Below are 12417 nucleotides of genomic sequence, written 5' to 3'. Positions count from 1 at the left end.
CTAAGGCCGAGTTAGGATCCTGCCAGCCCCACTGGTATGTCATTCACTGCCGAAACCCGGCCAGCTGACATCACTTCGTTATAAAGAGCTGATTGTTTTCCCTGTTTTTTCCTGATTAATCAAGCACACTTTAATGATGTCAACAGGGAGTGACTCATTTGCACCCCGTCCGGGATATTGTTTTTATTTTGCAATATGAGTAAAGGAAGTACTTTGCTCCAAAGGTCACCTTTGCATCTGATGGCTTTCAATCTCTTTAATAAGTCACAGTAACCACTGCTAGAAGTGAAAGGGAAAGGGGAAAGCTCTTCAAAGAACAGCTCTCCCTGGCTCCAGCTGCTGTTTCAGTTCATTTTAAGCCCCCGTTCTCCCTCAGGCAGCAGAACTAATCTATGTTTAATACATATTAATGGCAAAAAAATTCTATCAAAGCCACAAAAGTAGGGTGGGTGAGCGAGACTGCAAACCAAACGGCTCTGGTTTCGTTTGAAACTTGGATTCAAGTTCACAGAGTTAACTTGTTCCTGTGCTAAGTGCCAGACGTTTCTTTGGAAACATGTCGTTTCTTCCAGCACCACATATGCCCTGATTTCACAGGAACAGCAGCTGGCAAGAAAAAGGGGGAACCGCTGTCCAGGTGCGAGATACAAGAATTTATTGAGCTGGGCCGGGCAATGGCTGGCAGAAAGGTAATTTCAGTAATAAAACAAGTGTACATTGTGCTTTGTTTATCTTGGTGTTCTGCTTCACTCAGAGTTTACACACTGGCGCCTTCCCAAATAAAGTACTAGTAAGTACTCCAGGGGGACAGAGTAATCCCTGGGCTACAGGTGAGTCCCAGGGAGCAGAATTACTCACCTCTTGGTTTAGAAAAGGAAAATCCTCCCCAAACAGACCTTGCTTCTCTTCTTTTGAAGGCACAAGTGCTACCTGCCCCTGGATGCTCATTCTCAATGGATATTGTATTTCACTAGCTGGTTTTTCACCTCTTCCACTACTGACCTGGATCATCTTTTCAGCAGAACTCAGAGAAATGTGAGGTCCAAGGTCACATCTTTTGTTAGTCGGTGAGATATGGTGCTGCTCACCGGGTTGTTATCAGCTGCCGTAGGAGCGAACAGCAGGACAGTGAGCCCTGAAATCCAACTTCGGAGAATGTTCCATCAGCCGCTTGCAAACGTTCAAGCCGCTCAAATATTTGTTTGTGGGAAGCCCCTGGGGCACTTCAAATGTGGAACTGACCCGTCCTGTTGAGCCGGACTTCTGTCATGTATGGAATAACTAAAAGCCATTGTCATTTATGGCTTTTGCTTCAATTCTGCTTGTCCCTCCTCTGTTTTAAGAGCAACATGCCCAATGTACTGCCTACAAGCTGCACTCACCCAAGGAGATTTACCCACCCAAAGCCTACCGAAATCCATCCCCCTGGCAGTCCCTGCTTCGCTTTCTCCCCCGCAAGTCACCCTGTTTCCAAAAAAATTATATAAAGACAAAGAAGCTGGGCTACGCGCGTCCTCCGTGCTGCCAAAGTTCCGCCCCTCCTCAGCCCACATCCCGCAGTGAATACACAAGAGGAGCAGTCTGGAATTTCTACATCTTTACTCATCTCAGACACAACCATCACTTGTTTAAAAAGAGAAACACAAAAGTGATTGAAAGCCACCATTCCTCTTTTGAAACAGACTGGAAAGTGCCCCAGAGACTCTTTCCAGGAGCAGGGCCAGACAGCTCACGCTTCCCTGTTATGCTTCCTTTTGATGTCTGGCTACTTGTATCAGTTCAGAAGTGAAAAAAAAATGTGGAAAATGCCTTCTTTTTCTTGTTGAAGTTACCCAGCAGGTACTTTGACCCTTAGTGAGGAGAAAACATAATGTCTCCTGCTTGCTTGAATATAAAAAAAAACCCAAAACAAACAAAAAACACCCCTAGAGAAAATAAAAGGGATGCATATATAAATGCACAGTCCTACAGCAGATCAAAGTGAACGTACAGCTGTAATCACCATATGTGAAGCACATGGTGTTCTGGTTCAGTGTCATACGCCTGTGATCCACACAGACACAACTTCAGAGCAACGTGAGCAAAAAAAAAAGCATAAAAGAAAGAAAAGTAAACTTCTGCCACCTTGTTCTCTCCTGTTCGGCCAGAAGAGGAGGTGCCTCAGACCCGGAGAGCTGAGCTGCACTACTCTTTGGGGATTTCAAACATGCAAAGGCTCTTGTACTTCTGCAGCAACTCGTTTTTGGTCCGGACCTGCTCCCGCAGGTTCTGCAGCTGCTGCTGCTGCTGCTCCGGGCTCACCCCGATGCCGGGCATGGAGCTGATCAGCTTCCTCATCTCCTGGAACTTGTTCTTGAGCTCGTTCAGCACCTGGTGAACATCCTGGCTGTCCTTGTCCATGCTGCAGAGGAGAGAAAATCAAGATATTGTTGAATTCTCCTACTGGAAATGCCCCTTCAGCCCATAAAGCTGACTGTCATTTCCAGTACAATCTGGGCTTAAACTGGAATTCACTGGAAAACTTTCAAGTCTGCAGTTTTAAAACATGACCACAGAACAGGGTAAATTCTCCCTCTCTTTGAACTCCCATATCTCTCTCTCTAAGGAAGTTAAGATTACGTATGTGTGTTGTGTGCAGACACCTGGAAAAGCTTCTCAGTTTCACCCGTGACCTGTTGCTGCTGTAATACAAAAAAATCAATGCAGTCAAACAGCTTGACAGCAGAAAACAGAAACTGCTCCCCAAAGTATCAGAGAGTATCCAATGGCAGAGAAAATGGTACTTTGGAGCTTTAACACAACTCTCTGGGGATGTGAATATAATAAAAAAGAAGCGACGGCTTTTTTTTTCATTATTTTTAAGAGCAGCACAACTGGTTCTGCAGCAAGCTCTGTGCTTTTCAAGGATCAGTGTTGACTGACGCAGCGTCTGCCCTCAAACCCTCATTAGTATCTGCCTCAGCTTCGTTAGCACCAGCAAAAAGTTTTACTGATTCCAGTCAAATGCGAATCTGCACTTACAGGGTTCCTGTTAATAACAGGAGTGGGATTCTAATGGTCTTTGAAAACCAGGAGCCTGTTCAATAGCCAGACCTAAAAATAAACCTGCTTGGCATGACCAAGGCAGAGAGGCACTCAATTATAACTTTGGGGAACCGTGACATGGCTGAGAGCAAAACTTTTAACCAGATGGTCGCCGTTCATTTCAAAAGCCTGCTGGAACAAAATATTCATCACTCCCTTCTAAATAAAACCGCAGCTCGTACTCTAATGTATCCCCATTATGCAGGCATCCATGGTCAGGTCGGCAGTGGAAAAACACAGGCACACACACAAAACCATGGCACGTCGGGGGAAGGATGGGCTGACACTGCCTTTATGGATGACGGCTTTGCGAGCGACGTCCTCCACGCTCCAGCTCTCCCCAAGTCTTGTTCCCTTCCCCACACGTAGAGAACTGATGGCTGCCTGTCCAGTTCATTGATCCGGAGGAATCATTATTTCAGCTTTTGGTTTTTTGTCCCCTGATGGGTGGTTTTCCTGCTGGATCAAGCCACTGAAGCGACTCCCTCTTTGGGGGCACGGACAGGCAGGGGTGAGGAGAGGTGGGAAGAGGCTGCAACTGCCCTGCGGTAACGCAGGACTCACCGCAACGTCCGACCACAGCCTCTGCTGATGGACACACATGGGCCTGCCTTAAGGCTCAACGTTCTTTATTGAACCAGCACAACCCACCAGTGGTGGAGCCATGCGCTGGAATGCTACTTGACTGTACAAGGGTGAAAACATCACCGAATCCTCCCTGGGAAAACTTTCTCGGGACCCAAACAACAATAAAGAGCACATGCCCTTGAATGTAAGCAAATTTACGCAATACATCCTTGCTCCCGAGCACAGAGTCACCTTGGAGATGTGTCTTCACGGCTGAGCCGGTGTCAAAACAGCGGGGTTGGGCTGTGCAACCAGCAGCAGTGTTAAAGGATAATACATTTGCCATCTGTCGGGGATGCGAGGGAACATATCTCACCCTTTGCCTCTGTGGTTCTACTCATCTGCAGCACTGTTCAGTGTACCTACGTCTGTTCAGGCCAACCAGAAAGTGCCGTGTGTGACGCTGAGGCAGGTAACTGGGTAGCGGGAGTGGGTGGCTCAGTGGGACCAGGCACAAGATACTCCAGGGACTGTCATCTGTGGGTGACACACGGGAATCTGGGAGGCCTCAGCCCATGGCTACTGCCCACTTTATTTAGGTACACACATGCACTTGGCAATGGGCTTAGCATCACTTCTCTGGTCCAGACAGATCAGGCAGAATCGAGTTCAGGGACAAACGCCCACATCCAGCACAACGGGGAGACTGAGGGAAATCTGAGGGTTTGTGCTCTCATGCCCATTCTGTATCCAGACCGCTGTGTCAGGATGTATTCAGTCTTTCCCTGCCATGGCGCTCGGGCTGCAGAGTTGTGAAGCACTGAACCTTTCTCACCTTTCAGACCTCCCTGACACAAGGGAAACATCAGCAGGACACAAGCCAGTTCCAGCACGGCCTGTGCCTTCTGAGGCTGCAAAGAGCCAAACTGTTAAGTTATGTGAAGCAATAACCCAGCACAAGGTTGACACTCCGGGGTACCTGGGCCATCAGAGCGGCTGCAGCGCCCAGGTGACCCCAATACTGGCCAGGTCCTGGGGTGACTCGGAGCAGTGATGCACTTGGGGCTGTGCCAGCTCCATCCAACACCCTTCCCAGGAACTACTGATGGGAGAAAAAGGGCAAAGGAGATGCTGGGACACTGGAGGGGTGAACCCATTGCCCTGCTCCCCATCCAGGGCACTCTGAGGATGCTGCTGGTTGGAAAGCAGAATTAGAAGGAGGATCCCATTGCCATGCTGCCCACCCAGGGCACCCCAGGGATGCTAGGGGCTCGACAACATCATTAGAGAGTGATCCCACTGCCCCACTCCTTGTCCAGGGCATCCTGAGGATGTTGGGGGTGGGAAAACGTTAAAGGGGTGACCCCATGGTGCTGCTCCCCACCCAGAGCACCCCGAGGGCGCTGGGGGTCAGGGATAGAATAATTTCAGTTGCAAGAGACCCTCAGGATCATCCAGTCCAACCATAACCTAATTCTAGCGCTAAACCATGTCCCTAAGAACCTCATCGAAACACCTTTTAAACCCCTCCAGGGCTGGTGACTCCACCACTGCCCTGGGCAGCCTGTTCCATTGCCTGACAGTCCTTTCCGTTAAGAATTTTTACCTGATATCCAATCTAAACCCCCTCTGGCACAACTTGAGGCCGTTTCCTCTGCTCCTGGCGCTTGTTCCTGGGGAGCAGAGCCCGACCCCCCTGGCTCCAAGCTCCTTTCAGGCAGTTCAGAGATCAGAAGGTCTCCCCTCAGCCCCTGTTCTCCAGCTGAACCCCCCAGGTCCCTCAGCCGCTCCATCACCCTTGTGCTCCAGCCCCTCGCCAGCTCCGTTCCCTCCTCCACACTGTCTCTACAGGTACCCGGGCCCGGTGCCCCGAGGGGCGGGGGAGCCCCGGTGTGCCCGTGGCCGCCGTTACCATTTGATGATGTCGTGGACGAGCGGCAGGAAGGAGAACTCCTCCTGCGCGGGCGGCGGCGGCGGCGGCGGCTTCTGCTCGGCCGACGGCTCCGGTGCCGGCGGCTCCTCGGCGGCGGCGCGGGCGGCACCCGCGGCCCCGGTCCCCGCGGCCATGGCGGCCCCGACCCGCGGCGCCGCGCACTGACGGAGCGGGGCGGAGCTCGGCCGGGCCGGCCCACCCGCCAGCCGCCTCCGCCGGGGCCTGCTGCTGAGCTTGAGCTTGGCCTTGGGCCTGTGCTGGAGTCTGGTCTGGGCTTAGGCCCGGCCTGGGCCTTCCCCTGAATTTAGCCTGGGCCTGTGCTGGTGTCTGGGCGGCAGCTTTCCCCTTATCTTGGGCCTGGGTTTGCACGGGGCCTGAGCGTGGGCCAGGTGTGGGCCTGGTCTGAACTGCGGTTGAGGCCAGGGCTTGGCCTGGGCCTGAGCTGGGGCCAGGACCGGGACCGGGGCTGGGTCAGAGCTTGGGCTGAACCTGGGCCTAAGCCTGAGCTTGGGCCATGCCCCTGTGACCCCCCCACCAATCTCCCTTTCCCCCAGCCCCAGGGCAGGACCAAGCTCCATGCAGGAGGTGGGAGGAAGGACAGAGCGGGGGGTCCCGCACCCTGAGGGCAGAGCAAGGAGAAGAGGTCCCCGTGACCATCCCGCACTGGGCTGGCAGTGGGTTCCAGTGACCATCCCGCACTGGGCTGGCAGTGACTCCCAGTGACCATCCCGCACTGGGCTGGCAGTGGCTCCCAGTGACCATCCCGCACTGGGCTGGCAGTGGGTTCCAGTGACCATCCCGCACTGGGCTGGCAGTGGGTTCCAGTGACCATCCTGCACTGGGCTGGCAGTGACTCCCAGTGACCATCCTGCACTGGGCTGGCAGTGACTCCCAGTGACCATCCTGCACTGGGCTGGCAGTGGCTCCCAGCCCCTCAGAGTGCTCAGATCAGTGTCCCAAGCCTGCGTGCATCCCTCCCTTTTGAGCCAAATCTTAAGGGAAAAAATTGCATAATTCCACATTAAATCAATAAGCACAGCAGGGTTTTAGTGTCTCTTTTAGCTCCTAGCTTTCCGCCATGATTTTTCATTAGTTGGTGTCCTTAGTTTGACTTTAATGCAACTGGGGATAATACGTCGAGGTGGCTGAGCGGTGGGGAAATGGTCTTTGTGATGCCTTAAAGACGAACGCTTACGCAGGACCAGGCTTTCTGCCCGAGGGAGGAGGCTCAGCTGACATCAGCCGGAGGGAAAGCAAGCTGGAGTGTTGGCTGAGAGCCTGAAACCGGAGGAATCTGGAGGAAGAGAGACGGAGCTCTGGTGTCAGGGCTGGGACTGCTGTGAAGCTGGGAGAGGGGAAAGAAATACGGCTGTTGTGTGACCTGCGGGTGCAATGTGGCTTGAGATGGTGCGTGGTGGAGCCTGGGAGGTGGAGGGTGATGCCACTTCGCACCAAACGGCCTCAGAGTTCGGTTCGGCAAACGGCTGCCGCTGTGTTTAAATGCCTCGATCAACACAAAGGATCACAGTGCTAATAATACCAGCCACAGTCATGAGTTTTTCTTCCTGGGTTGGCTGAGAGAAAATGCATAATTTAATTTTTCATTTGAAATAGGCCCCTCTGCTCAACAGTGACGGGCTGAGGATGACTGGGAAGGCAATTTTTTTTTTTTTAAACCAATTTATTTTGAAAAGCAAGCAGAAGCTATTTATATACCAAATGAGAATGCTGATAACTATTTAAAACACAGTGAATATTGACTGTTTGCTCTAAATATAGCAGATGCAATCGCTCACTTCATTCCTGCTGTCAGGAATAGATCCTGGCTCGGGTGGTGGTGCTGGAATGTGCGAAGGAGCCTGGGGGAGCCCAGGTCCTGCGGAGCAGATCCCCGTGGGGAGGCCGCTGGTATTTACGGTCCTTGACTGTGCCGAGCAGGAGGTGCAGGATGCTGCGTCCTTCGCCTGGGGCTGAGCCGAGAGCTTTTTTACGGGCTGTTTCTAAAGCCAGACTTGATTCAGGCTCTGTGGGGGACACTTTCCTCTGTTCCGTGCCGGTTTTAACTCTCCCCCTGACGTGACAGAGGAGGGCGGCTGATTGCCGGGCTGCCGGCCGCCTGCCTCCGAGGGCTGACTCAGGCAGGTGACAATGCGTAGATGCCATTCAGCCATACGTAAAGTGCCGTCAATAAGCGTTTCTTTGTGCCGTTCAGTTCCCATTTTGGGTCATGTGTTCCCACAGCAGCTGGACGAGCTTTATCTAGTTGGCGTTTCTCCCTGTTCCTGCCTATTACCTTCCCTTTCTTGTGGGAACTGCTCAGGTGACCCATCTCTGTCCTTTGGGGCTTGTCACATCTCGTGGCAAGTCCAGGGGAGAATGAAGGTGTTTTGTGGTGGGGCTGTGGTTCGACAGGCTCCCCTGTCACTGAAGATGCTGGTGAATTCGTCAGATGAGACTGCGTGGCCATAGTAGAGCTGTTGTCTATAACATTTGGTGTGTCTGTATCCCTGGTGAGGACTGCGGGGAGAGGTGAGACCCAGCTGACAGGTCTGGGTGAGGAACCTATGAAGACTCCTCGTGAGGCAGCTAAAGCGTGAGCAGAGATGCTTAGTGTTGAATGAAAAGAATAATTTCCCCCTGGAATTTGGTAATAAACCTGAAGTGCAAATGATCGACCTGTTCCTTGCATTTGATTGTGGTTCTTTGTATAATTCACTTGCTGGAGACCCAGTTTGTGAAATGTGCAAATTTCTCCAAGCCATCTGATCTCCTGCATCTCAAAGCCATCACCTACACTCACCAAAACGTTTGTTTAGCCCATTATCCTAAAAAACAGCTGATCAAATAATCTGTATCCAGAGCCTCTTTTGTTATTGCCTGTTTCCTTTATGATCCAAATGTTATTCTTCTTTTTCTGTCATTTCTATATAAATTGCACCTCTTGTCTGCTTCCAAAGGTAACTTTTGAGGGATTTACCACCAGTTATCTAACTCAGCACGGGGTGACTCTGTACCTTTCACTGTTTCCTTACAATGACTTGATGTTTTTATATTGATGGTCTAGCATTTCACTGGGCTCCACTTCTCACTGCTGGACCATCTGTAGCTGGTTGTGTTATCATTTTTGACCATGTGGCTATCACCAGGCTGAACTTTATCTCTTCCCCCTGCTCCTGCGCTGCATTGTCAGCCTCAATTTTCTATTCAAGCCTTGCTAAGCTGCCATGGGGGGATAAGTCTGTTGCTAAGTTGGAAAGATGTTGTCAGGGTTCCGGTCACCTGGGATGGGGTGATAGGAATGAGAAGTCACAGCTCCAGCCCTTGGCTGTGGTCAGCAGCACTGAAATGTTGGACCTTTTTGTTATGTCATCGCTGCGATCCTGCAACTACTCAGGTTCCTGGCCAAGATCCCCCAAATTTTGACCAGATGGGAATTTGGTCTCAGGCTCTGCTGTGTCTTGAGTCCTGGTGTCATTCAGGGACTATTTCAGGGCCCTGGTGTCCCAGGCTTCTCAGGGGATGCTGAGGGGAATGGGGGGGTCATACGCTGAATTTAGTCTTTTGAATACGTTTTAGGCAGAGAAATTCAGGCCCTGGAGGTCTGGCTGCCCCCAGGCACGCAGCCCTGCACCACCACATGCTCCTAGAGCTGCTGGGGGTTAAGATCTAACTGGTGTGAACAAGCAGCACCAAATGCATCCCAAGCACCCCAGTGTCTCCTGGAGCTCCCCCAGCTTTGGCAGAGCCACCAGCTGCTGGGGACACCCTGCAGTGCCCCATCATGGGGCTGTCACCCCATGGAGCTGCTGTCCCCGAGTAGAACAGCTGCCTCTCCAGGGAGCCTGGGACAAGAGGTGACACAGGAGCTTTGACCAAGCTGCTGGTGGCTCCAGGTTGGGTGTGGGAGCTGCAGGACATTGGCCTGGCTGTGAAGGCCACTGCTTTGGTGCACCGAGCCTCGGGGAGGGGAGAAGGGGGATGATTCAAGGGCACAGGGAGGATCCAGCAATCTTGTGATGCTCGCCGATGCCACCCCACCGCTGAGCAAACACGGGGGCCGACCTGGGCTGTGTGCCACCCTGGGGGGAGGCACCCGAGCCAGTGGGTGGGCAAGAGGAGGACGGGCGGCTTCTTGCGCAAGGTCAGCTACGCAGAGACACGGATCCAGGAAAACAGACAGAGGGATCAGCCGCAGCCTCAGTTTCCGCTCAGTGCAAAGGGGAGAAAGTGTCCTTGCAGGAAGAAGGGGCTTGGAGTGTGAATTTGGGGTGTCCCTGAGGAAACCAACCCTGCAGAGAGAAGGGCCCTTGTTACCACGGCACAAAACCAGTCCCGGTTCCCTGCTGGCTCTCGCCCGCAATGCAGTGACTCAGCAACGTCCCCGCCACTACTTACAAACAATGATTTCGCCACAAAACATGTGCCACGGAACACACGAGGCAGCAGCATTTGCACCCTCCATATGCAGCCATGGGCTTGAAGCAATGCTGCAGGAGCCTGCACCGCACCCAGCGCCCGGACAGGGCAGAGATCTCTTCCTTGATCCTCTGGATGCAAGCCCTGCATGTTGGGAAGGGAATGGAGATGGACAGCACACACATCTCTGGGCGTACACATCCCTGTGTGTATCCATGTGCTTGTGAATCCCTTTCTGCATCCCTGTGTGCATTTGGATATTAGGAAAAAATTCTTCCCAGAAAGGGCTGTTGGGCATTGGAACGGGCTGCCCAGGGCAGTGGTGGAGTCACCATCCCTGGAGGGGTTTAAAAGGTGTTTAGATGAGGTTCTTAGGGACATGGTTTAGTGCTAGAGTTAGGTTACGTTATGGTTGGACTTGATGATCCTGAGGGTCTCTTCCAACTGAAATGATTATATGATTCTATGATCCCTCTGTATGTGCATCCCTTTCTGCATCCCTGTCTGCATCCCTCTGTCAGCATCCTTGTGTATACATCCCTCTATGTGTGCATCCCTGTCTGCATCCCTCTGTCAGCATCCCTGTGTATACATCCCTCTATGTGTGCATCCCTGTCTGCATCCCTCTGTCAGCATCCCTGTGTATACATCCCTCTATGTGTGCATCTCTGTCTGCATCCCTCTGTCAGCATCCCTGTGTGTACATCCCTCTATGTGCATCCCTGTCTGCATCTCTGTCTGCATCCCTCTGTCAGCATCCCTGTGTGTACATCCCTCTATGTGTGCATCCCTGTCTGCATCCCTGTGCTTGTGCAACCCTGTTGCATCCCTGTCTGCATCCCTGTGCTCGTGCATCCCCATGCTCATGGATCCGTGGGTCCCAGAGCTGCGCTGCCCGACATATGAGTACGATGCAGATTTCACAGCTTGCTCTATTCACAGGACAGACTTAGCAAGATAAATTTATCTGGATGGATGTAGCAGGGACCTGCTAATGGGGCCGCATTAAAGGCTTTATTGAAGTCCCTGCTCCCTTTCTTGGTGTCGTTCTTATTCTGCTAAAGTGGGTCAGGCTTTGTTTGTGTGTTTGTCAGGTTCCCTTCAAGTGCAGCAGGAAACACTGTTACCTGATATTTGAGCACTTCAAAATGTTGCTCTTCGGTTATTTAACACAGGGGGAGAGGGAAGGGGCTTTGTTCGGACTTTGTTTTGACACCACTAAAAAGACACCAGGTTAAGATTTTAGCCTGTCCTTTGAATTGCTAATACCATTTCGCTATAATTGGCCTAATTACTGAAAACAGACAAATTTTACGTGGGCTTTGCAGGATGAATCAGATGTTCTTGAAGAATCCCGTTTTATATGCCAGAGCACTGGGTTTCTGGGGCAGCGCTGGCGTGGTCAGAGACACGTCTCTTTTGTGAATCAAGGCACTGGGAGATGGAGGAGTCTCTATCCAGCTGCAGCGAGAAAACTTTTAATCCTTCTCCTGACCTGGAGAAAAGTGTGTTTCTGCAGGGCCATGGCGAGAGCAGGGTTTTGGGGAGCCTTCCTCCTCCCGATCCTGGGCTCTTTTTGGCAACCGCAGCTAAACCTGGACCCCCGGGGTGCTGCCGTCCTCCTGCCCGGAGCAGCCTGTCCCCCTTCTCGGCTGTGCCGGCAGCTCTTGCCCATTTTGGGGGCTGGTAGCCCGCAGGGTGGCTTGTCACAGTCACGCGTCCCTGGCCTTGAGGAGCCCTGTTTGCCAAGGGTTTAATGTTTAGCCACTAGTAAACAAAGCCTATCAGAGAGGTTTTGCTGACGAGGTGGCTAAACTTTCCTAGGAATTTTGTTGGCTCTTGCAGCACAAACAGGGCCAGGATGTGGTGGCATGTTTGCCTCAGATAAAATTTTCAATGGAAAATGTCCTGGGCTTTCCTGGACTGGACTCCCCGTATCCCTCCAGCTCCCATTCCCTCACTCCTTGAGCATCGGCTGGTGATCCGGTGCTCCGCTGTGCCCCATCCTGCCCAAAAGCTTTCTCGCCATCCCAGGCACACTCTGATTTATCCAGGAGGAGTTGTTTATTGGGCTGAGATTGGTTTTGCATTTTGACTCCAAGCAGCAATTGGGGATTAGGGCTTGCTTCATTCTAGCAGTGTCAAAATAGGGTTTTCAAATAATGTCAAGGGGGAAAAGAAAAACCCTCCTTGTTGCTCCGACTTCAGAAATGAGTGAAGTGGTCCTTCATGCCTTTACCCCATGGACATTTCTCAGCCAAAAGCCTGACTTTTTCTCCCAAAGAAATGTGCTCTAAAGCCCAGCTCAGTAGGTGCTGCCTGGCTCAGTGACCATTGGGTGCCCATGGCTTGATCCAGCCTGGAGCTGGCTTGGGCCCATTTCCACCTTCCAGATAAAGCTGAGCCCAGCCTGGCTT

General features: G+C 52.1%; 1 protein-coding gene across 1 annotated transcript; it reads right to left on the bottom strand.

Annotated features, from left to right (window-relative positions):
• Positions 1-1582: 1582 nt before the first annotated feature.
• MED9 (mediator complex subunit 9) lies at positions 1583-5738 on the bottom strand. The gene is made up of 2 exons (XM_082064820.1): positions 5564-5738; positions 1583-2401 (listed from the first exon to the last, which is right to left on the bottom strand). The coding sequence occupies exons 1-2, from the start codon at positions 5716-5718 to the stop codon at positions 2185-2187; spliced, it is 372 nt and encodes a 123-aa protein (XP_081920946.1). The 5' UTR covers positions 5719-5738; the 3' UTR covers positions 1583-2184.
• Positions 5739-12417: the final 6679 nt, after the last annotated feature.

The sequence above is a fragment of the Streptopelia decaocto genome, assembly GCF_964273445.1.
Source record: "Streptopelia decaocto genome assembly, chromosome: 13".
NCBI lineage: Eukaryota > Metazoa > Chordata > Aves > Columbiformes > Columbidae > Streptopelia > Streptopelia decaocto.
Note: the sequence above shows the minus strand (reverse complement) of the source record. Positions and strands in the feature narration are given on the sequence as shown.

Bases quoted from the DNA above. Each gene is read 5' to 3' on its own strand.
- MED9 (XM_082064820.1), bottom strand. From the start codon at position 5,718: ATGGCCGCGGGGACCGGGGCCGCGGGTGCCGCCCGCGCCGCCGCCGAG. The intron at 2,402-5,563 runs GTAACGGCGGCC...TCTCCTCTGCAG, and splicing joins GTCCACGACATCATCAAATG to CATGGACAAGGACAGCCAGG.